Source organism: Notamacropus eugenii, chromosome 3, assembly GCF_028372415.1.
Source record: "Notamacropus eugenii isolate mMacEug1 chromosome 3, mMacEug1.pri_v2, whole genome shotgun sequence".
Lineage (NCBI taxonomy): Eukaryota > Metazoa > Chordata > Mammalia > Diprotodontia > Macropodidae > Notamacropus > Notamacropus eugenii.
Window position 1 is genome coordinate 128,717,108 of NC_092874.1, and position 25,015 is coordinate 128,742,122.

General features: G+C 35.0%; 1 protein-coding gene across 17 annotated transcripts in view; it reads left to right on the forward strand.

Annotated features, from left to right (window-relative positions):
* The window catches only part of CADPS2 (calcium dependent secretion activator 2), a 741,873-nt gene that overhangs the window by 442,586 nt on the left and 274,272 nt on the right, over positions 1-25,015 (forward strand). For all 17 annotated transcript variants that reach the window (XM_072652868.1, XM_072652877.1, XM_072652869.1 and 14 more), the window contains exon 8: positions 804-943. In XM_072652868.1, coding sequence (XP_072508969.1) covers positions 804-943 — 140 coding nt within the window. The remainder of the gene's footprint in view (positions 1-803; positions 944-25,015) is intronic.

Sequence of the window (25,015 nt, forward strand, 5' to 3'; positions counted from 1 at the left end):
AGACTCTGACCAAAGGATGCCATCACTAATCTGGAGTATGTCTAAATGATAGAACTGGTTGGAAAGTGGAAAGGCAGGAAGGACCTGTTGTTTTTATCAGTGACAAACCAATAAAACAGATTAACTTTTTGGATAAAATATTGGCTAGTTGTTTTGCCATCATGTTGCTCTATTAAGTAAATTTTTTTTCTGTTTTTTCACAGACTGATTAAAAATAATTTATTCGACCATGACTATATATTCCTTTGAAAAAAAATTATTCAGAATCAGGCCTTCATTGAGTCTATGATACAAGCAGAAAATCTACTTTAAGCATGTCTTTTCCACCTCTAATTGATTTCCATTAGTACATCTATTTTATAATGAAAATATTAAAATGGATATGGTTTCTACTGCCTGAGATTAGTTTTCCTTTTATAGAGCACTATATTTAGTTTCAAAGAACACAGTTTCTAAAATCTTATTCCCTACAGAATGCAGCGTTGAAATCAGAGGTGTCCATTTCATTGCATGGAGGCATTTTTCTTCTGTCATTTCAACTGAGTCCCATTGGGCTTTTAATTCTCTGTGATGAGACATAAGAGGAAAGTATGTGATAATATGAAAATGAACATTTGTAAGAAAACAAATAAGTATGCATCTGAATCCTCATCTTCTATGAGGGGGGAAATCAAATAGCACATTAAGCACATTTCAGCCTTGAGGACTCTTTTTTTTAAACTGGAAAATATGTAAGAAAGATCTTGGTACCAGCAATAATTCCATATAATACACTGAAAAGTTTTCCATTTTGTTCCTTCCAGGTGATTTTGTATCCAACTTCCAACAGCTCAAAGACAGCTGAATTGCATAGAATGGTGGTTCCAAAAAATAGCCAGGATTCGGATTTGAAAATCAAATTGGCTGTGAGAATGGATAAACCACCACATATGAAGCACAGTGGGTGAGTGTTGACTTGTGATGGTTGGTAACATCAGTATTTTAATGAGGAGGTTAGTTTTGAAGAGTTAATTTATTTTTAAATGTTAATTATGGAAATGTATGGCAGAACAAGCCTGATTACCACGATGTCCTCTAGAACACATGTGAAGTATGTAGATTCTTTCATCCTTTTACTTAAAGGCAATAGCCAGTTTCTTATCTAAGATGGGAGTAGATTTTCCAGGGGTCTCAGAATCATATCTGTGTAAAATATTTTTCTTCAAGATTCCTGGAATTTAATTCTATCCATATTCCAAAACCAAATAGATTGAAATGACAAATTATTTATGTTCCTGTGTATATCTATGAATATAAGTTTACAGAAACACAAATCAATTAATAAAAGTTACATAGGTGGCACTTGAAGTAATGCTCTACTAAGACAGTAATACCCCAGTTATATGTGTTAGAGGACGCAGATAAAGAGGTGAGATATTCTCTAGATTTGTCTTCTTTATTTGTCTTCTGGATAAATAAAATTTAATTTCAGTGTCTCCAAAGAGACTTTTTAATACTTCTTTGAAAATTATCCCTAGATGATTAAAAATGTTCATCTCTTCCTAAACAAAATAGGTTGAACATCATTTCATCTTTTCTTGTTTATTTAATATCTTCAAAGAACAAACTGTCAATTAATTTATGTTCTAAACTTCTGTGGAAGGCTGTACCATCCTTCTAGTCTCTGAAATCTGTATCCTTTTTAGTATCCTCAACTCCTCACTCTCTTTTACCCCATTTATACAATATATTGCCAAATCTTGTCATTTCTACCTATGTGACATCTCTATTAATCCATTGGTTCAGGTTTTCTTGACCTCTTGCCTGGATTATTATAAGAGCTCCCTAAGTGGTCTCGCTACCGTACTGTAGCCACCCTACACGATGCTACTGAAGTAATTTTCCATAAGTACAGATCTGACCAGGTTCGTATACTACTTATTCAACTCCAGTGGCTTCATACTGCCTCCAGAATAAAATTTAAAATCCTCTCTTTAGCTTTTAAATCTTTACATGGCCTAGTTCCAGAGTATCTTTCCAGCCTCAGTGGACATTATTCCCCTTTCTGTCTTTTCTAATCTAGCCAAAGTGATTTTTTTTTTTATTCCTTGCACTTGACATGCCATCTCACAAATTTAGAGCTCCTTATGAGAGAGATGGCTACCAATGTGTGTGTGTGTGTGTGTGTGTGTGTGTGTGTGTGTGTGTGTAAAATCATTATATACTTCTTTTTATCACATCTTTCTCTGGATGCAGATAGCCTCTTCCTTCATATGTCCTTTGTAGTTAATTTGGGTATTCACAATAGTCAAAATGACTTATTCCCTCAAAATTTTTCTTAAAATAATATTGCTATTACTGTATACAATGTTCTCGGTTCTGCTCATTTTCCTCTTTGTTATTTCATGCAAGTCTATCCATGTTTTTCTAAGATCGTTGAATTCATCATTTCTTGTAACAGTAGTGTTTACATAAATTTATATACTCTAATTCAAATACTAAATATAAATTTTTATGTTTTTATTATTCATGCTGTACATGTGTGTACGTATACGTATGTACACATATGTTTATATATCTTATCTCCCCCGTGTTTTATTCTTTGTCCTTGCATCTCTCAATGCTTACATATAGTAGCTGTTTAGTAAATACTTTTTGATTGATTATTCTGTCTTTAAAAGACCTGAGCATTTTTTTAATGGACTTCAAGCTCAACATGAATCAACAATTTGATAAGGCAGCCTAAACAACTAGTCTTAAACTTCAGTAAGAAGAAAAGCATAGTTCCCAGGATTAGGGAGATCCAGTGCCACTGTTTTTGTCCTGTTGAGGAAGATCTAGGGCATTGTATTTAGTTCTCACTGCCACTTTCTGGGAAGTATATTGATAAGCTAGAGATCATTCAGAGGGAATGTCATCTGGAGAGTGAAAAATCCTTGAAGATTCATGTTGGATGGGACTTGGTTGAAGGAACTGAAAATGCTTCATGTTGAGAAGACTTTAGAGAAAACTTGAAGACACGATAGAAATTGAGCTATTCTAGAGACTGTCATAGGGAAGCGATATTAGGATTATTTTGCTTGGCCTACCTATAAGGGCAGGATTACTAAGTTTGGTGGGTGAGAATTGCAAAGAGATGAATCTATAATTGGTTTAAGAGAAAATTTCCTAGCTATTTAGAACTATCTAAAAGTGCATCGTGTTGCCTCAAGAAGTAGTGGGTTCTTTCACTGGAGATCTACTATATGTCTTGGAATCATCTTCATAGAAGTGGTAATTAAGTTGCTGAAAGCTGTTGAAGTCAAGAATTGAGAGAAGAGCCCAGGATAGAGGTTTGAAGGTTAGTTAGCAGGTCTGGCATAGATAATGACCCACAGCAAAAGAGACTGAGAAGGAGCAAACAAGTAGGTAGGAGACTTGAGATAACAATGTCACAAAAACTCATAAAGAGATTATCCAGGAGGGAGGGTAGTCAGTAGAATAGACTGATTCAGAGAGATCAGAAAGGATGAAAACAGAGAAAAGGTCAACAGATTAGGCAATTAGGAAATGATTAATAACGTTTTAGATAGCGTCCTACTTAAGTGATGAGGTCTGAAGCTAGATTTCAAGGTTAAAAGTAAGAGAAGAGGAAGTGGGTGGCCTTTTCTAGGAATTCAGCTATGGAAGAAAGGAGTGATATAGTATAATATATGAACAAGTTGAGACTGAGAATCATTGGATAAGGCTAGAACAGTGGCAATACTAGAAGCCATGCAACTGAACCTACACCCAAACCACAATGTTTTGTGATCTAATAATACCTATCTGGCCTTGTAAAGAAGTTCTTGCCCAAGTTTGTCTAGGCAGAATGTGGTAGTGGAAAGAGCAGTAGTCTTGGAATCAGAAAATTCATGCTAGTGGCATGACCGTGGACAGTAAAATTCCTCAAGCCTTGGATTCCTGTTCATTAGAATTGGTAAGGTTGTTCTAAGTTTTGTATAAATGTGAGTTTTTATTGGTCTGTTATCTTGTGGTGATGGTGATCATGATAACTCTCATGAGTCCCTGTTACAGTACCAGATTGTTAAGCAATAAATTTCTCTTTAAATATGCTGATAATCTAAAGTTTTGTTTGGGTTGAGTGATTTGTGCAAATCTCATGGTTTATTCATTGACACAATTATAAACATTATAACCAAGGATTCCTCCTGATTATCAGTTCAGATTTTTTTTCTTTTTTCATTATAATATTTTGTGGCGATGAATATCAGTGAAATAAATCCCATGACACTTAGCAATGTGGGATAAAAATGGTTTGTTTTGTTGTGTCCAGTAACTACAAATAATGGTGAAGCAATATAAAGGGAGAACATTTTGAAGATTATGTATTTAAGAAACTGTAGTCACTAAAATCATCCTCAAATTTCCCAGAAAAGTTCTATCCATTAGTCAAAAGTAATGTCTGAAAAATATCATTAACACTTAAAGAAGAGACTTCCAAAGATGAAAATATCTCCTGGAAAATGTCATTCTTCTAATTCCTAGATAGCTGAACCAAGATTAACATATTAGTCACTTTACCTAAATTAAGAATCATTTCCTTTACAATCTAGTGTAATAGAAATATCAGTGAATTAGAAGTCAGAGGACTTGGGATCACATATTAAATCTACTAATTTTACTACTTCTGTGGCTTTGGGAAAGTCATCTGACCTCACTAAACCTCAGTTTCCTTATCTGTAAAATGAACTAGGTTGTTTCTAATGTTCTTTGAAATTCTAAATCACAAGATTATACAGTAATATATTGGTGATACAATAGATTCCCATCATCATAACAAGGAAATCAGATAAAAATAGACTTTCATATATATATATATATATATATATATATATATATATATATAATATAGGCTTTTAATGCTATTTTGAAAGAAATACATCACCTATAAATTGGGAGACAGTGGAAGTGCAGTGAGGATGGGAGGAAAACAATAAAGATTTAACACACTTCATAAATGAATCAGTTTAATAAAAAAAGTGTTTAGAATTGGGTTTTGCTGGGCTTAATTAAGTTTAGTAAAAGAATTAAAGGCAACTAACTTTGTTCATGTAAATCCTGTTATTATAAACCGAAGTGTAATAATGTAATACCAATGGTAGATTAATAGCACTTTACTTTTATATGAATTGTGTTCTGTCAGTAATTCATTCTATTATAAATAATTAATTTATGACTATGAATAATTGAAAAGAGAGACAAACCTTGTAAGGAAAAGATTATTTTTTATCTCAGACATAGGAAACCCTTCTTACAGTGTTTATAAGTGGGTTAAACAGCAGAATGCAAATTCAGAACATTAATTTTAGCCCATATTAAAGACTAGTGTTTGAAATGTTGTGTTAATGTTGGGCTAACTTTTTTTTCTTTCTCCCTTCCTAACCTGATGTCACAGTGATTTATTTCCCTTCCTTTCTTGATTGTCTGTAACTTTTGTGGTTTGTGACTCTCCTTTGACATTTAGCATGGGTTTTCTTGTGTTATAACTCAGTAAATACTTGATCACTATTCATGCATTGATGTTTATGCTCTTATGCATTTGTCGCTATGACAATAATAGCTGGCATTTATAGAGTACTTTGAGATTTAAGTACTTATCTGTGTTGTTTCATGTGATTCCTACAAGTGCTTGAGGCAGCATTTATAGATGTTATTAGCCTCATTTACAAATGAGTAATTCCAGTTAGACGATAAGCTTTATGATGGAAAACATCAGAGCACACACACACACACACACACACACACTTATTTAGTCTACTATTTTTCTTAATAACTTAATGTACTTCATACATTTGAGCAATGAAGATAAACATAGTATGCTTCTAAGAGTTATGAAGAGCAATTATACATGAAAGCAGAGCACCTTAAAATATGAAGTGCCACATAGGAAGGTTGAACACTGTTATTAATTTAGCTTAGTGGAGAAAGTGTCACTTTAATAATAAAAGGCAAAGTTCCATTGTCAAATGTTGCTTTCAATTTTTTTAACTCCTTTAAAGCAAAAAAGTAAAACTTTTTTGATGTAAAACATGTCCGTAGATAAGCGTTTGTTAAGCACTTACCACATGCCAGACATTTTGCTAAGTGCCGAGAATACAAAGAAAGGCCAAAAAACAAAACAAAACAAACAAACAAAAGCAACTCACGATCAAAATAAAACAAAAAACCTGACTTTTGCCCTCCAGGAATGTAAATTCTAATGGGAGAGACAACTTATGAAAATCTATGTATATATAAGATACAATATACCTATACTCTGTATAACATGAAGAGTTCATGGAAGGTAATCTCAGAGGAGAAGTCACTTAACAGTTGAGGAGAATAGGAAGGGCATTCTGTAGAAGGTGGAATTTGAGGTGAGTTTTGAAAGAAGCTAAAGAAACAGATAAGGGGGCAGAGCATTGTGAGTTGGGAGGGAGAAGCAGGAATAGCCAGTGAAAAATACATTCAGAGGAGGACAAATAAGTGATTTTTAAAAAAGTATCCTATAGGCATCTCAGTATAAATATTTGTAGAATGGTTTGATTATAGAAAATTAAAATCTGTTTTAATATAGGTAAGCAAATATAAATAGACATTTTCATGTGAATAAAATAAATGTAGTGATAAAGTCTAGCTAAATCAATTGCCTTATCTAACCTATATATGGAAAAAAATAATTTTAAAGGAGTCCCAGTATGTGCTATGGTGCTTTACTAACTGATGGTAATCATTAAATGAACCTAACTCCCTAAGCTTCTATAGCTTTCTCTGGTGTATGCTTGTTTGCTTCTGTGTGTGAGACAGAACGTAGATTCCATTGAATGTGCTATCCTTTAGCATAGCCTAGTGGCTAAGCATTAGTATTGTCTCAGAACTTAAACGAACTGTCAGAGGGCATTTACGTCATGCAGCAAAGAAAACTCAACCACAATTAAAATTAAATTTTATAAAACTTAAAATACACTTACTGATATATAAGCTAAAGAAAAGGAAAGAACTTAACTGGATGAACTGTGTGTAACGAGATGTGTGTATGTATGTATGTATGTAGTCCTATGTATAAATCAGAAATTTTCAGTCATATAAACATACATGTAGATTATTTTATAGTAAAAATTGTGCAAAGCAGTTCTGGTGAGTATTAGTGTAAGAGCTTCTCCTGTACGTGTGTGAGTGAGTTCTAAAGGTTCAAGAGTTCAAAAGAAAAACGTCCCTACAATTGAAGGTGCATGAATCTAACTTTTTCCCCATCATACTTATTTGTGAATCTATGATTTTTTAAAAATATCATTCCTGATTTATCTTTATGTAGAAAGCAAATGGAAATTTCAAAATGACTTTTTATTGCATTCCACTGCCAAAACAACATTTGTTAAGTTGTATGTGGCTCTTTTCCTGTTTTTCTACAGTATGTGAATTAAGTGATTCTGAGTAGTATAGTAGCCCTCCCATCAAAAAAAGAGCCGCTCATATCACTGAGTTTATCACTTATCCCAGATTTCTTCTCTAGCTGCCCTGAGTCTCTTTGCAGTGGTGATGAAAACTTTGCTGCTCAGAAGCATTCATTGATTGTTTTCACTCATTAATTCATTGTTTCAAGTCAACAAGCCTTCATTTAGCACTAGTTCCCTGCATGTCTTTAAAACTGTTTGCCTCCAGCATATATTTCTAAAATATGAATTAGCTTGGGTCAGAGTACTCTTCTATATTTTGACCTTCTGAAATGGCGTAGACCCTCCTTTACACAGTACATGGGTTATTGAAGTACTCAAGTCCAAATGTAATATCTTCACTGCTGTCAATGATTTGTTGTTGTTTTTTAGTCTTTTTCAGAGCTGTCTAACTCCTCATGACCCCTTTTGGGGTTTTCTTGGCTAAGGTATTGGAGTAGTTTGTCATTTATTTCTCCAGCTCATTTTACTAGTGAAAAAACTGAGGGAAACAAAAAAAAATGATTTGCCCAGGGGCATACTTGAATTCAGACCTTCCTGACTCTATACCTGGCAATCTGTTCACTGTATTACCTAGCTGCCTCCTTGTCAGTGACATGAGATTACTACTGGAAATTACATCTTTTGTGTTCCATTTCAAATGTCTTTATTGTCCTTCTGGTTTCTTCTATAAATACACTTAGAATGATCTGGCTTAACTAAACTTTGTACCAAGATCTTACAAAAATGAGTTACCTGTATTGTGAGATGCTAATTGCTCACAGTGCTCCATCATCAAGAATCATGATGCAATAAAAAAAAACATTGTCTCTGGAGATAGATAACCTGAGTTCAGATCCCACTTCTGCATAACCTTTGGCAATCACTTATTGTCTATGACCTTCAGTTTCCTCATAGGTAAAGTAAAATGATTAGACTAGATAGACTCTTAGGGCCCTTCAAGCCTAGATAGATGATCTGGGGATCTCCCTTCATAATGTTTTGTCCAAGGAGTTTGTGCTCAAAGCCAGTGCCATACCTCTTTATTGGGCAAGAAGATGGAAAATCATTTCATAGACGTGACTTCTATCTCTTTTAACCTCCTCTTTGTTTTGAACACGGGTTTACATCATTTAAATGTTTCTGAGAACTGTGTGGATAGAGTCAACACCTTTACTTTTGACCATTTCCTATTTTTATAGTCAATAGGGTGCTTAATCAGAAACTTTAATTATGATATACAATGTCATTTTCACATTTTTATCCTTTCTCCTAATTTGATATATACCTTGATCTTTGCTCTTACCAACTGGTATTCTGGCAGGAGGTTGACTCTGAAATGATAGCAAGAAACATTAGCTACGTGACTCTGGGCAACTCGTTTAACTTCTGTTTGCCTTAGTTTCCTCGTCTGTAAAAGGGGGGTAATAAGGATGATAATACATGCCTCCCAGGGTCATTGTGAGAATTAAAGCACTTAGTACAGTGTCTGGCACATGGTAGGTTCTATTTAAATGTTAGTGATGATGATGATGAAGATAGAGAGACAGACAGACAGAGACAGACAGACAGACAGACAGACAGACAGACAGATAGATAGACAGACAGACAGACAGACAGACAGACAGACAGACAGACAGACAGATAGATAGATAGATAGATAGATAGATAGATAGATAGATAGATAGATAGATAGATAGAGCATAGTCCATTTCACTTTTTATAGTATTGGTATTCACCAATACCCATACTTCTAGAATCCCTTCTTAATAAAAGTATTCCTGCTATTCAGACTTCGGGTTTCTTAATAATCCAGAGTCCTTTGGCTTCTTTTGCTTCTTGATACAGCATGAAGCGCAGTACCTGGAACTTAGCAGATACTTAATAAATACATGCATGTGAATTGATTGAATGGGGCATTTATCCGGGATATGGGGATGGATGAACATCCAACTGCTTTTTACATCCTGAGCAGTGTGTGTGTGTGGTGTGTGTGTGTTTCAGCTTTCATTTTCCAGTGCCCTTATTAGACCAACATCTTGCATATTAAGGTAGATTTGGAGTCAGAAAGACCAGAGTTCAAATGCTATCTCAGATATTTACTAGTTCTTCATACCTGGGCAAGTCATTAACTTCTCTCAGGCTCAGTTCCCTTATCTATAAAATAGGAATAATCTGTAATAGAACCTACCTTTCATAGTTGTTGAGAGGATCAAATATATGTATATTTACACATATTACTTTACAAAATTTAAAGCACTTCAAAAAAGCTAGTTATTATTATTATCATCAGTAGTAGTAGTAGTAATAGTAGTAGTAGTGGTAGTAGTGGTAGTAGTGGTAGTAGCGGTAGTAGTAGTAGTAGTAGTAGTAGTAGTAGTAGTAGTAGCAGTTGTTGTTGTTGTTGTTGTTGGTAGTACTATGTTGCTGAAAAGGCTTTGTAATATTCTAGGATTGAATGAAATTAGTAGGTATATGGTAGTCTATGAATAAGAGCATTTATACACCATCACTATCAACAGGAAACCTTACCTTTAGTTTAAACTTAAACAAGACATTTTCCATTATACTGACACAATTTCCTGGGTTCCTATTTCTTTCTATTTGACAAGTCATTAAATATCAATACTTATTGGATTGTTGAACAAAGTAAATTCTCTAGTCACCTCTGTTATGGAGTCTTATATAAATCATAAAAGACACCTTTTCTGAGGAGGACTCTCAAGGCTGTGATTGGCTCTGCCAAGTCAAATGCTTTCTTAAAGTCAATAAACAATAAGCACAGAAAGATCTTTTAGTCTTTGCACTTATAAAGGATGTGTGACCCTAAGGGTGTCATTCACTCTTTAAAAGAACCTGCTGAAACTAGTCTGTTCACAGGTTATTTTCCAGCAAGAGTGCCCTTGATGAGCATATATACACGTGTGTGCATGTACACACACGTTTCCTGAAATATTTGATAGAGATTAAAAATGCAAGCTTCTGTGTTAGTGGTTGCTAATGTATCTTTAATTACCTTTCTTCCTCAGTAAAAAATACTATTCCTGATCTTTTCCATTCTTTTAAAATCTTTATCTCTTTGAGAAGTCTTGAGAAATAAGTCCTGCAGGTTTTAAAAACTCCATCACTTCCAGTTGTAGTTTCTTCTGCAATTATTTGCTGAAGCTTAAACACTGCTTTTAATTTTACAAGTGAGAAACCTGATGGTCTTGGAAGTTAAGTGACTTGTAATGCAAAAATAGGTATAGCAGAGTTAGGACAGAACTTGAATTTTTTGACTGCTTTCAACTTTCCTTATACTATCCTTATAACTGAGCACTCCAGGGTATCTCAGTGCCCTGGAAGATCAGATTTTCTGCTTCTGGATCCCAGCATTCCTGCGACCACATGTCAGATACTTGTCAAAAACCTCCAATGAGAGGATTACCTTTGCCTGGATTTCAGTTGTTTGCCTCCTGCATGTGGACTTCTTTCTATATTACTTGTCTTGTTTCTGGGGCTTAACTGTCCTAGTAGGGAGTTGGGTTAGTAAATTTGTGAAAACTCACCTTCACTCATTATGTCAAGCTGGCCCCAAACAATACTTCACTTCCCATATAGCTATCTACAAGGATGAAATTGACTACCCAGTCTTGCCATCTGCTTTGTCAGTGCTCCCTTCTCCCCATCAGCAACTGGGACCTTACACTTCCTACCTCTTCACTTTATACCTCTTGCTATCAAGCTGGGGAAAATCAAATTGATAATGCCTTTGCTTGTGGAAAGGATGTGTGTCTACTATCCTGGAATTGCTGAGACCAAAACTCAGTTCCCTAATTCCATTCCTCTATATGCATGCTATTAGAATATGAGTTCTTAAAACTCAAGAGTGGGGACAATCTCAGTTTTTCCCTTTTATTCGTGGAACACTGTGTCTAGCATGTAATAGATACTTAATAAATGCTTGTTGATTGATTGGTTGATAAAGATGATCTTACATCACAAAGATAAGGGAATTTTACTAATATGCTTTAGATTTCCACCCCAATCCCTCAAGGGCTCAACTAGGGCTTTCTCCCTATACATCATCTACTTAACCAGGAGGGGAAGACCCTCACGGTTTCTGGCCAAGAGAAACCACACAACCACAACCACACAGTCTACTTAAGCAGAAACCTCAAATAAGTAGAACACCTCAACCATTTCAGTTAAAGAAATGTTTTATTATACATCTTTTAAACTCTGAATCATTTGTGTGTTATGGTGGTCCTAGAACCCCAATAATTTAAATGCCTAATAGAAGTCAAAGTATTTTCTAATATTACCTGCTAGCATTTCTATATAGCACAATGGTTCACTGTGCATGAGTGAGTGTGGAGGAGAAATCTATAATTTCTATAATTTATAATCTGTAATAATCTATAGAAAACTACAATCACATCCTCACTACATTGCTTCCCCGCCTTTTTTCCCCATACTCTTCCTTATATTAGATTTGTATTGTGAGAAGATAAAAAGGCATAGGGATATTTGACATTCCTTTTGCTCCCCTTTTTAAATCTTGACTCAATCTACAGAAATTTAAAAGGAAAGAAATAATTTCTAATATCATAGAAACAGTAGTAATCATAGTTCATATTTATATAGTTTTTTAAATTTTTAAAAGTGCATTACATATATTAACCATTTTGTTATTTTCTTATAAGAATTTCAGTAATAATAACATGATGAAAAAAGCAAAACTTAGAGTCAGAGTTTGTGGGTTTAGTACCAAGTTCTAAGACTGTCTAGATTTGTGACCTAAGGAGAGTAATTTAACTTCTCTGGGCCTTAATTCCTCAGCTGTAAAATGAGGAAAGGAGACTAACGTACCTTTAAGTTGCCTTAATGGAAATGGTGATTAAATGTAATGTAATGATGAAGTAAGTAACTTAATAATATATTATTAATTGTCCTGTTTGTCATTTTAACTACTTAGTTTTAGTTTATGTGGAAAACAGTGCTGAAAAACAGACAAACAAAAGGAAGACCTTATACTAGTCTTGGTCATTACTTAGTTCTTAGAAAAGCAATGCATTATTTTTTTCATTCCTTTGACTTTTCTGTTATGACATGTATGTGTGTGGATGGGTGTATTTTTTTTTCTATTAGTGCTATAATCATTTTTGTCTTTTTACTTTCCTGACTGAACAGCTATGATTTGTGTTTGAATAGCTGATTTGCATTTATTTGCTTATATTTACAAAATAATCAGCTTTGCAAGAGATCACTTAGAGATTAGCCCTTAGCAAATGAAACGATAATATAATATACCTTTTCCATTTATTTCTGTCCTTTTCATCCTAGCTTTTTCATCATTTGTAGTTGCTAACAAAACCCAAAATATTTTGTGAATAATTAATTTTTCTTGATTTATTTTAATTGCTAATTTCAGCTCATTTTCTTGCTCAAATGAAAATTTATAGGTTTTGTTGCATCAAAATGATGACTGATCAATATTGCAGTTGATCTGTATAAGTTTCATATATTCAAAAACAGCTTAGTATCAAATGAGATAGTATTTGTAGAGTGCTTGTTAGCAGTGTCTGGAACATAGTAGGTGCTTAGGAAATGCTTATTCCTTTCTCTCCCTTTAATTCTGGTCTTAGATATTGTTTGTATTCTTTACTCTTTTACCTTAATTTGTGATATTTCTTCATAATAAAAATAGCACCTTGAGGATAAGGATGTGTAATTACCTTTCCCAAAGTCCCAGAAAGAAAAATAGAAGTTTTCTGTGAGAAATTTGTATTCCTAAGTTTTTCATCTCTCAAGTTTATGATTAGCCAACTGGATAAAATATAGAAAAAAAGGTAGAGGATGGCCAATGGACAACATCTTTGTGACACTGGTATTCACACAATAGAAAGAGATCTAGAAAAAAGACTCCCAGTATAGTGAGGTGACCTTAGAGTAGAGTTGATTGGGAAGATGTAGATAAGAGTTGCAGAAGAAAAGAAGGTATAAATAGGTCTGCTGCACTGAATGATCACCCACATTGATGAAAGCCTAGATACGTAGGCATATCAAGGGAGAAGTAGATGTAGGAACCTATAGCAGTTTCCAGACCTCACAATCCCAAAACACCAAGGACAAATTGGAAAGTCAATGGAAAAAAACCTGTGGGACCTGTGTGAGAGAGTACAGTGGTCCAGCCCCAGGCACAGAGTGAGGAAGGGGATGGAAGAGAATATGGCAGACACAACAGCAGCAGGGTCAGTGGCAGCAACTGTTTCTGGAGCAAGAGCTCACAAGAGGCTCACAGATTGGGGTGGATCCAGTAGCTGACAGTACAACCCCTCCATACTCCAACTGGAAGCAGAGAGCTACCTTGACAAAGAGCCAAAATTCAAGTAAATGGCAAGGGAAATGAGCAAAAACCAGAAAAAGAAATCAGACTATAGAATCTTACTTTGGTGACAGGGAAGACCAAAATATATAAACAGAAGAAGACAGCAAAATCAAAGCTTCTACATGAAAAGCCTCCAAGAAAAATATGAACTGGGCTCGGGCCATGGAAGAGCTCAAAAAGAATTTTGAGAATCAAGTAATGGAGAGAGAAATGATAGTGAAGCAAGAAAATCATGAAAAACGAATCAACTGCTTGCTAAAGGGGACCCAAAAAATGCTGAAGAAAATAACACCTTAAAAATACACCAACCCAAATGGCAAAAGAGATCCAAAAAGCCAACAAGGAGAAGAATGCCTTAAAAAGGCAGAATTGGCCAGAGGTTCAAAAGTTCACTGAAGGAAATAATTCCTTAAAGATTAGAATGGAGCAAATGCAAGCTTAATGACTTTATGAAAAATCAAGAAATTACAAAACAAAACCAAAGGAATAAAAAAATGGCAGATAGTGTGAAATATCTCATTGGAAAAACAACTGACATGGAAAATAGATCCAGGAGAGACAATTTTAAATTATTGGACTACCTGAAAACTATGATCAAAAAAGAACCTAAACATCATCGTTCAAGAAAATATCAAGGAAAACTGTCCTGATACTGTAGAACCAGAGGGTAAAATAGATGTTGAAAGAATTCACCAATCATGTCCTGAAAGCAAAACTCCTAGGAATATTATAGCCAAATTCCAGAGCTCCCAGGTCAAGGAGAAAATATTGCAAGCAGCCAGAAACAATTTGAGTACTGTGGAAATGCAATCAGGATAACACAAGATCCAGCAGCTTCTATAATAAGGGATTGAAAGTCCTGGAATATGATATTCCAGAGGTCAAAGGAGCTAGGCTTAAAACCAAGAATCACCTACTCAGCAAAACCAAGTATAATACTTCAGGGGAAAATTTGGTCATTCAAAGAAATAGAGGACTTTCAAGCATTTTTGACGAAAAGACCAGAGCTGAATAGAAAATTTGACTTTCAAACACAAGAATAAAGAGAAGCATGAAAAGGTAAACAGGAAAGAGAAATAATAAAGGAGTATTTACATTCCTACATGGAAAGATAATATTTGTAACTCTTGAGACTTTTCTCATTACTGGGGTAGTTGGAGGGATTATATACATATAGACAGAAGGCACAGGGTGAGTTGAATATGAAGGAATGATATCTAAAAAAATAAAATTAAGGGATGAGAGAAGAATCTATTGGGAGGAGAAAGGGAGAAATAGAATGGAGTAAATTCTCTCTCACATAAAAGAGGGAAGAAAAAGCTTTTTTCAATGGAGGGGAAGAGGAGGAGGTGAGAGGGAAAAAGTGAACCTTACTCTCATCACATTTGGCTTACCAAGGGCATAACATGCACACTCAATTTGGTATGAAAATCGATCTTACACTATAGGATACAGGGAGAAGGATTAAGTGTGTGTGGGGGGGGTGATAGAAGGAAGGGCAAATGGGAGGGAGTAATTAGAAGCAAACACTTTTGAGGAGGGATAGGGTCAAAAGAGAGAATAGAATAAATGAAGGCAGGATAGGATAGACGGAATATAGTTAGTCTTTCACAACATGACTGTTATGGAAGTGTTTTGCATGACTACGCATGTAATCTATATTAAATTGTTTGCCTTCTCGATGGGGTGTGGGGTGGGAGGAAGGGAGAGAAGTTGGAACTCAAAATTTTTAAAATGAATGTTAAAAATTGTTTTTACATGCATCTGGGGGATAAGACATACAGGTAATAGGGTATATAAATCTATTTTGCCCTACAAGAAAAAAGAGAGGAAGGGGATAAGAGAAGGGAGGTGTGTGATAGAAGAGAGGGCAGATTGAGGAAGGGGTAATGCATGTTGTCTTGGGGTGGGCATAGGGGAGAAATGGGGAGAAAATTGGAACTCAAAATCTTGTGGAAGTGAATGTTGAAAACTAAACTAAATTAATTGATTAATGATAAAAAAAAAAAGGAAGAGACCTTAGAGATGGCTCATCTGGTCCACGCTCTTCATTTTAGTGATTATAAAAATATCTGATGCTTGATGCTATAAGGCTCAGAGTTCCCATACTCCACCTGGCTGCATTTTGGCTTTTAGTAAGCCTTCTTGTACCCTTTATTTAGCATTAAAATATTCTGAAGTTCACTATGCATATGCACTTTAAAAAATCAGGATAATTTTTTCATAAAATCAATGCATAACATTCTTAGTATCATAAAATGTTCCCTCTATTCCTTAATTTTTCACAAGCACTGTACCTTTTGGAATATTTCAATAAAATAAAGTAGTTATTTATCACCTATTCCGTGTATCCCCTTAATGATCTCTTTCCTTCCCTCTGCCTCCCACGTTTCTTCCAGAATCAATTCAAATCCCGTCTTTAGTAACATTCCTTTACTAGTTTTTCTTACCCACTCACTTCCTTTCCCTGCTGATGCTTTCTACCTGAGATTATCTCCCATTTATACTTCTGTTTACATAGCTATTTGCATAGTTTCTCCCATAGGAATGTGAGCTCTGTGCAGGCAATGACTGTGTTTTTGCCTTTCTTTATATCCTCAGTGCTTAACATATTGCCTGGCACATGGTAAGTATTAAACTGTTGACTATGACTATTTGACAAGCTTCTCATAGCTCATATTGGGCTATATGCGCCCCAAGATGAGAACTCCTCCTGTAATGATTACAGAGTGCCTTCGTAAAGAAAGATTTACCTAGCCCACAACACTTAGCCAGTCCTAGTTCACCAAATCAAGGTCCATATCTCATCAAGCCTACTACCTAGATCTTGAATGTTTCCTTGCTTATACTGCCAGACTTCTCTTTACCTGGATCAACACCCTCCAAAATCCATGTTCCTATTCCATGGGGAAGTTAATCCACTCAGCTTTGGAACTCCCATACTGGGACTCAGTCATTTTGACACGTAACTAAGTGAATGAAAACCTGTCCATTGTGCTGTGTTTATCTGGTCCCAGGCCACCAGATCAGATTTTGAATCCCATTTACATTCCAGGTAGACCATTTTGTTGTGTATGCCACAATGCATGTACCTCCCCTATCCTTTCTAAAACTACTTTTGTCTTTTGCTCTAGGTATAATAATTGAACAAATGAAAGTAGGCCAAACACAGAGTATCCAGAGCCATAGCTAAGCATATGAAACCAGATGAGTAGTGAAGAGATAAGACATACTCAGGCACCATGTGAAATTAATCAGAAACTGAAAAACCAGAGCCTAAAGTCAAGAAAGTAGATCAGAGGCCAAAGAAACAGCCAAGAATTCAGATTAGAATGCTAAGCTACAGCTGGTAAAAGACTAAAGCTTAGAAACTGGAAATCCAAAATGGGCTTCAAGCAGGAAAAACACAATTATTCTGAGGCTACCTCCTACTCTAACCAGGAAAGTTATGTCTATTTCCTATTGGAGGCAGGAAGCAATTAGGCATGATCAATCAGCAATATAAACTAGGCAATATAAACTTTAAAAGTCCCTCAGTTTCTTAGTACTTGGTAAATAACAACAACAAATAAAAAAGATGGTGGGATAAATTGCAAAGGATTAGGGAGTAAAAAAAATAGGCAAAAAGGGGGAAAAGAAGGGATAATGCAGGTACAAAATGGACAGCTAATGGAAATAATTACTTCTAAAATAGTTTTACCTTCTAGCTTACCTGGTAATCTATTTAATAGATTCATTACTTCTATAAATGTTAATATGCAATGTGTACTTTTTAATCTTTTCTGTGTCATTATAGCTGGAGTTTATAGGCTCAATACATTGGTTGCAGATATGCTCTTTTGCCTCAAGGTTACAGTTCCATATGCAGGTAGTATTTGAATTGCCTGAAAGCCATCACACATTAATTGCTATGTGGGTGGAGAGTGAAATGAATTTGTTTCAGTAGACCGGATGGGTGTCCAGTTAGCAAAAGAAACATCATCACAATTTAACACTATTTGACACCAGTGATGATGGTCTGAGCAAGAGAAATGGAAGGTTCCACTAGTGTTAAAATTGCTAATCATCCAGGCGTTATTTATCTCTTGAAGGATAATATGCTGCTATACAAATCAGAGAGAGATGAATGAAAAGCATGAAAAAGCACATACTTGTGTCACTGTCAGAAAAATATGATGCATTCTTTTTAGTGATAACCTTAATTATGGTATAAAGTGGCCCTCTATCTTGTATTACGCCCTTCTATTTCCACACTGATGATGGCAGAGTGCCTGAAAAGAGGGGAAAGGGGCCCAAGAATCATGTCTTAAACTTGTAAAAAATACTAAACTTACTAAGTGAGAGGAAACATGGTAACGTGAATGGATAAAGAATAAGCCTTAGAATCAAGAAGACTAGAGTTCAAATTTTGCCTCTGATATATACCAACTATGTGACCTTGGACGTGTCACTTAACCTAACCTCTCACTACCTCCAAGAAATTGTCTAATTGCATAGCTTGTTAGAGGGAGTTTCCTTTGTGAGATGCCCTATAACGATGAAATCAAAAGACCAAACTAAACAAACAAGAAAACAAAACTATTCAGTTAAATGCTAATAATCCAGACAGGATAATCCAACGGTCAAGAAAGTTAATAGATTCAAGAATTAAACAACACAGTACGGACATTCTAATTATTAATAAAACCAAAAGACAAAAAGATATCACAGGTAAATGAATGGACAGATTACAGTCTTCCTTAGAGAGACAAATAGAGCAATTATCAGAGCTGGTACAGAATAGAAAAACAGAAATAAAATTTTATGGGATTATCAGTTATCTTACCTTGCAGAGCTCATGAAAAACATAAAACAATCAAAAAGCATTGATCAAGTGCTTACTGAATTCAAGCACTGCACTTAACCCTGAGAATATAAAGAAAAGCAAAACCGTAACAAGCCCTCAAGGACTTCACATTCTAATGGAGAAGATATTCTGTAAATAATTAAATATAAGCAATATACAAAGCATTGTAAATTTCAGAAGGAAAAGTAATAGTAGCTATGGGGATCAAGAAAGACATCTTGCAAAAACTGGAATTTGAACTGAGACATGAAGGAACTAAAAGAGGCAGAGATGACCAGGGAGAATATTTCTGACATGAGGCACAGCCATTGACAAAAAGCATTAAGTGATATGTGTTGTGTTCAGAGCAGGGAAAGAAGGCTAGTGTTGCTATATTGTGTTATATAGGGAAGGGAGTAAGGTATAAGAGGGACAGTCAACTGCACAGTAGACAGACCTCTGGGCCTGGAGTTCGAGAGATCTGAGTTCAAATCCAGCCTCAGGCACTTACTAGCTGTGTAATCCTGAGCAAGTCACTTAACTCCCATGCCTCAGTTTCCTCTTTATGAAGAATCAGTCAACTGAAACAACTGAACAACAACGAAAGTATAAGAAGACTGAAAAGATAGAAAGGGCCCAGATTATGAAGAGCTTGAAAAACCAAACATAACATTTCATGTCTGATCCTTGGGGTAACAAGGGGACACTGGATTTTATTGAGAAAGGACTGACATAGTCACATCTGGACTTTTAGTAAATAGCTTTGGCAAATGAGTGGAGGATAGAAAGAAATAGAGAGAATCATTCAAGACAAGAAGACCAAGCAGAAATTTTAAGAGCCTAACCAATGTGGTGGTTGTGTGAGTAGAGAGAATAGAATGTATGCAAATATATTGTTAAGTAGAAACAGCAAGATCTGGCAACTTTTTGGAATATGTGAGGTGAGTAAAAAGGAGTCAAGAATGACTCCAAGGTTGTACACCTTGGGTGACTGAAAGGATGGTGGTACTCCCAAAAATAATAGAGAAAGAAGAGAGAAGAGCTTGGGAGAAAAGATAAAGCTCTACTCAAGATGCCTTCAGGAAATCCATTTCAAAATGCCCACAGAGCAGTTGGTGAGGTTGGCTATAGACTGAGGGGAATATACGGATCTGGGAACTACCTACTTAAAAACAATCACCAAGTGAAATAGAATAGAGGGAAAAAAGATGAGAGCCAGGACAGAGTGTTATAAGACACCCACAATGAATGAACGTGACATGGGTAAATAATCAGCAGGAAAACTGATAAGGAGTTGTCACATAGAAAGGAGAACCAAGAGAGGGCCTTGGCACAAAAACCTAGAGAGGAGTATTCAGGAGAAGGTGTCAAATGCTGCAGAGTTGGCAAATAAGAGATCAATGGCAATTTTGACAAAGCAAAATGCACACATACAATGAAGATGATTGCCACTTACATGACATCTGTTGCAAAGGATAGAGAGGTCACACTCAATAATATCAGTAGATATCAGTAAAGAAGGTCAGTGAAAGAAATAGAGAACATTTAATTTGGAATTAAGGAATTAAAGAAGCTAAGTATTTATAGACTACGCAGAAAGCTCATACTTGTATACTGTGAACACGTTATTCAGGAAGAGAATGTCATGGGACATGAGGAGGTCTGAATATCACAAAAAAAGTAAGGAAGGAAAAAAATTGGCTCTATCTTAATAGATAGGAAACTGCTATTTACTCATGCAGGACTCATTTTGGACTTGTCTGTCAGCATCTGGTCAAATCCTCAGACAATTGGAAACGGGTCAGACTCAACATCGAAGAAATAGAAATGCTAAAGATAAGAAAAAATAGTGTGTAGAATTACAACCATTCCAGTTTAGCCCTTTCCAAACAAATTTATAATAGTGGTAGCTGGTATTTAAATGACTCTTTAAAGCCTGTGAAGAACTTTATATGCATTGTTGTGTGTGAGTCTCAAAACAATTCTATGAGGTGGGTACTATCATTATTCACATTTTGTAGGTGAGTAAACTGAGGCTCAGAGAGATTAAGTGATTTGGCAAGAATTACACAACAAATAAGTTTCAGAAAAGGGTTTTTAACCCGAGTCTTAGCTAACTTAAGTTCTAGTGTACTATCCACTATAAAGCACTACCCACTTGGATTAAGGAAAAGAATGATTCCAACTTTTACCTTTTCCTTCAGAAATTTAACCAGTGAAAAGCAGTTGCCATGATAAGGAAGTCCAAATACCATTTTGGGCAACAAACCCTTTTACTCTCCTTTTTGGGCAGGGAGATTTGACAACCAAAGGCAACAACAGTTTATAATACACATTCATTGTAAAATAATTATAGACAACTTTCTGGGACTTCTTATTATTGGTTGAATTGGATATCCTATAAGGTCCCTTCTAGTTCTAAATCTGTGATCCTCTTATCTTAATTTTTCATTGCCTCATAGTCATCTAGTGCTCAACCTACTGGGGATGAGTCTCTCCCAGCTTAGCTGGGTAGATCTTCAGATAGCATACGCAGTTGTCATTGGGACCATACTTGAAATCTTTTAACAGTTAAACTTACAGTCCATTGGCATGCTTTCAGGTAAATGAAGTCACCTTCACATCATTGTGAAGCTTTAGAATAGTGCTTTATGAAGGGCCTCCTAACATTTTTTTTCTTGGTTACTTCCACCTTCCTAGTCTCCGAGGAGAAAGACATCAGAGACATCGTTGACTCCTTTTTTTCTCATCATTCACCATCTCCACATTCCAGCGGATACCTAGCGCTTTAACCTCTCTCCCTCTTTCCTTCTGCAGTGATTCTTGTTCAGGTCCTCATTCTAACTCCCCTATTATACACACATACATACATACATACATACACACACAGACACACACACAGACACACAGAATCTTACTGGTTGTGTTGCCTCCATTCTTTCCCTTCTCCTTTCCCTCTGCTGTCTTAGCAATCTGCCATTGATCTTAACCTTGTCTGATTTTCCCTGGGAAAATTTCTTTACTTTTTTTTCTTCTTTGAGTTTCCCTATCTATAAAATGATAGAATTGGTGTAGAGGATTTTAAGGTGATAATCCAGTTTTATAATCTGTGATCCTCAAATCCTCATTTTTATATTCCAGATTTTTAACTATCTAACACCAACCCACAATTATAACAATTATCATCTTATATATCTATAACTTCCTTCATACATTTTACATTTCAACTTAATTACATTTACTATCCCAGTTCCTTATTTTTCTGCCCTCTTCTCCAGGTGTTTTTTTTTTTCTACCATCGTCTCCTATATCTGAATGAATTCTCCTCTACACTTCTCTTTATTGAAATCTCTTTATTTTTCCAGTCCTAGCTCTGGTAACCACTTTTTCTCTAAATATTCTCTGATCCCTCCCCTTGAAATTGATCTCTTTTTCCTTAAGTTTCTTATTGCTTGTTGTCCAGATCTCTCCCTTGCACTTATATTCTGCTTTGTATTCTTTGTGTACCTGTTATCCCACCTTTCGATTGTCCAAGCCCTCAGGCATACTTTCTCTTTGTGCATGTGTTATTCCACCTTTAGATTATCCAAGCACTAAAGATGCTGTATTTCATCTTTGTAATTCCAGGAGAGCATCTGGACAAAGTAGATACCTAGCAAATATGTGTTCAGTTATATTAAATTATCCCTCACTGTTTCCTAATACAAACCTTCTAGAGCTAGAACAATCTCTCCGGAGTTATTGATATGTTTTGCTTCTTATGCTACCCTTTCTACATTGGCCACCTTCTGATAACTATACAGCAATCTCTTGGTTGGATTATTAATGTTTGACTTTGTCACATATCCCTAATCCCCCCCCCCAAAAAGATAGGGGTGTGTGTGTGTGTATGTATATATGTGTGCATGTATGTATACACACACATATACAACAGTAGTGAAAAAATGTACTGGGCAAGATGTTTGGCAGCTGCAGCTCCTTGACCTTTGAGTCATCATGTCTTTATTTATAAAATAGAGATAATCATGTTTCCACTATCTTTGTCCCAGGAAAGATGTGAAAAAGCAGCTTCAAAACTGCTAAATAGTAAATAAATACAAACTATTAACTCTTTTTTCCTGTTATACCTGTGCTTTCATTGGCATCTATAGCTCCCAAAGAAGAACTTTCTTTAAGATGCATTTTGTCTAAAATTCACAGTCTTAGAAATTTACCCCGGGCACAGAGAAGTTTCGTGACTTGCTCAGATTCACAAAGCCAGTGTGTTGAGAAGTCAGGGCTTGAACCCATGTTCTCTTGCCACGAAGACCATCTCTCATTATTATATAATATGGAATAAAGTATTAATGTAGTTTAATCCTATATATCTATGCCTAAACTTCTAACTGGTTTAAATTGTATATTTGTATCATAGAATATATTTTGTATGTAACTTGTTTATAGTAACAATATCAAATGTGCAAAATGTATCATGACATATAAATGAAATGTTTAATGTACAGTGTATCTGTATATTATAATTTCTTCTATGTTTTCTACCTTTCTATGTATATACATATATATTCTACATGTTTAATGTCCTGAACGTTAAGTTCATATAATAATGAAGCAGATTATTAGTTGTTTTAATTAAAATAATTTTTATAATAGTCATCTCTTCAAAATCAATTTACCATATTAAGTAACATTAACAAACACATTGTGACAAATGATGCATGTATTATTATTCATATTGGTAGGATAATAAATACATATATTCCAGAAAAAGACATTATTTGTCCTTGTACTATATCCCCTTTTGATATATTATATTCATGATCTTGATTTTGCTACTCAGGTTATAATTGTTAGGGAGGAGGCATGGGCGATCTCAAGGTCCTAACAACATGCCTGTGTTATTTGAGTTGCTGAAAGAAGCAAAAGAACCTTAATTGACAGCAACAGCATTACTAATTAAGGTGTCATTCTGCATTAATTCTAAGGTAATTAGCTTGAATATTTGTAAAAGCTGAGATATAAATTTAGATTTTAATTCAGTAACTCAGCCAAAACAGATTTTCTTAAAATGTTCTGTGGCTAATGATCTGTAGTTAATATGTATTGATTTTAAAGCTCTTTGCCCTTATTTGTGGTACATTTCCTTAATATGATACAATTTTACTTTTCTTTTGGGTTATTGAACTTGGAATATGAAATCAAGCTTATTTAAATTTTGTGATTTTTAAAAATAATCATCTGTATTTAGTCAAATTTCTAAATTTCATTTATACCGAGTGTTGATATTTTATCAACCCTGGTGCTATAGGGTTCATATTCTGAGAAAACTTACTTTCTCTTACTTCAAAGTATAGCTAGAGAAAAACATGACAGTCATGTTCAGTTTCTGTTGAATGTTTCTCACATGTTTTGCTTATATTTATCATGGGAATTAAGTTATTTTTATTCTAGTGTCCATCTAGAATAGCGTTTATATGGTGAGCAAAAGAATATTTAATAGAATGGAATAAACATTTATTAAGTGCCTACTCTGTACTAGGTACTGTGCTAAATACTTTATAAGGACAATCTCATTTAATTTGACTTAGGAATTAGAACAATAAGCTATGATGAAGAAAACACAGGAATTTTATATTAGATATGATACTTGATTTAATTATCAAATCGCCTCAGCTGGAGATTCTCCAAAGTTCAAAGCCTATTGCAAAAAAAAAAGATGAATAAATAAAAATAAAAATAATGTGAAATTATGGTTGTTGGTCTTTAGGCTTATATTTTTCTTTTAACCAAGGCACAAGTGTGGTTACATCAACTGTTACATCAAAAAAAATTACTATCTGGAAAGGTCTACTCTAGTCTCCATATATTCTATTAGTAGAATCTGGGCACTATTGGAAAATTATTCTAGGAGAAGGATACAGTGGTAATGAAAAGAATTTTTAGAAGTTGCCAAGCACTTTATTTTCATTTTCTTACTTGATCCTCACAATGTTTATATAAGGTTAGTAGAGCATGGATTTCTTTATCTCCCTATATTAGAGGCAAAGTAACTCAGGACACAAAGGAAAAAGAATGAACAGAGGGATTTTGACTTGCCCAAGTTCACATGGCTGAAGCTGGAACTGTAGTTTAGGTCTTCTCTTTTCCTGCCTGCTGCCTCCGTTGTGCAGTCAGCAGCTCATTTGAATAAGTCAAGTTAGAACTGTTGCCACTGCGCAGTATTTCTCTCTTTATTATCCATTGTTCTAATTTAACCTTTACTCTTACCAGTCACTAACAATACATGGACCCCTAAAAGTAAATGACTCCAACATCAGAAATATCAGATATTTCCTATCTGTTAAAATGTCAAGTTCATTTGTGTGTGTGTGTGTGTGTGTGTGTGTGTGT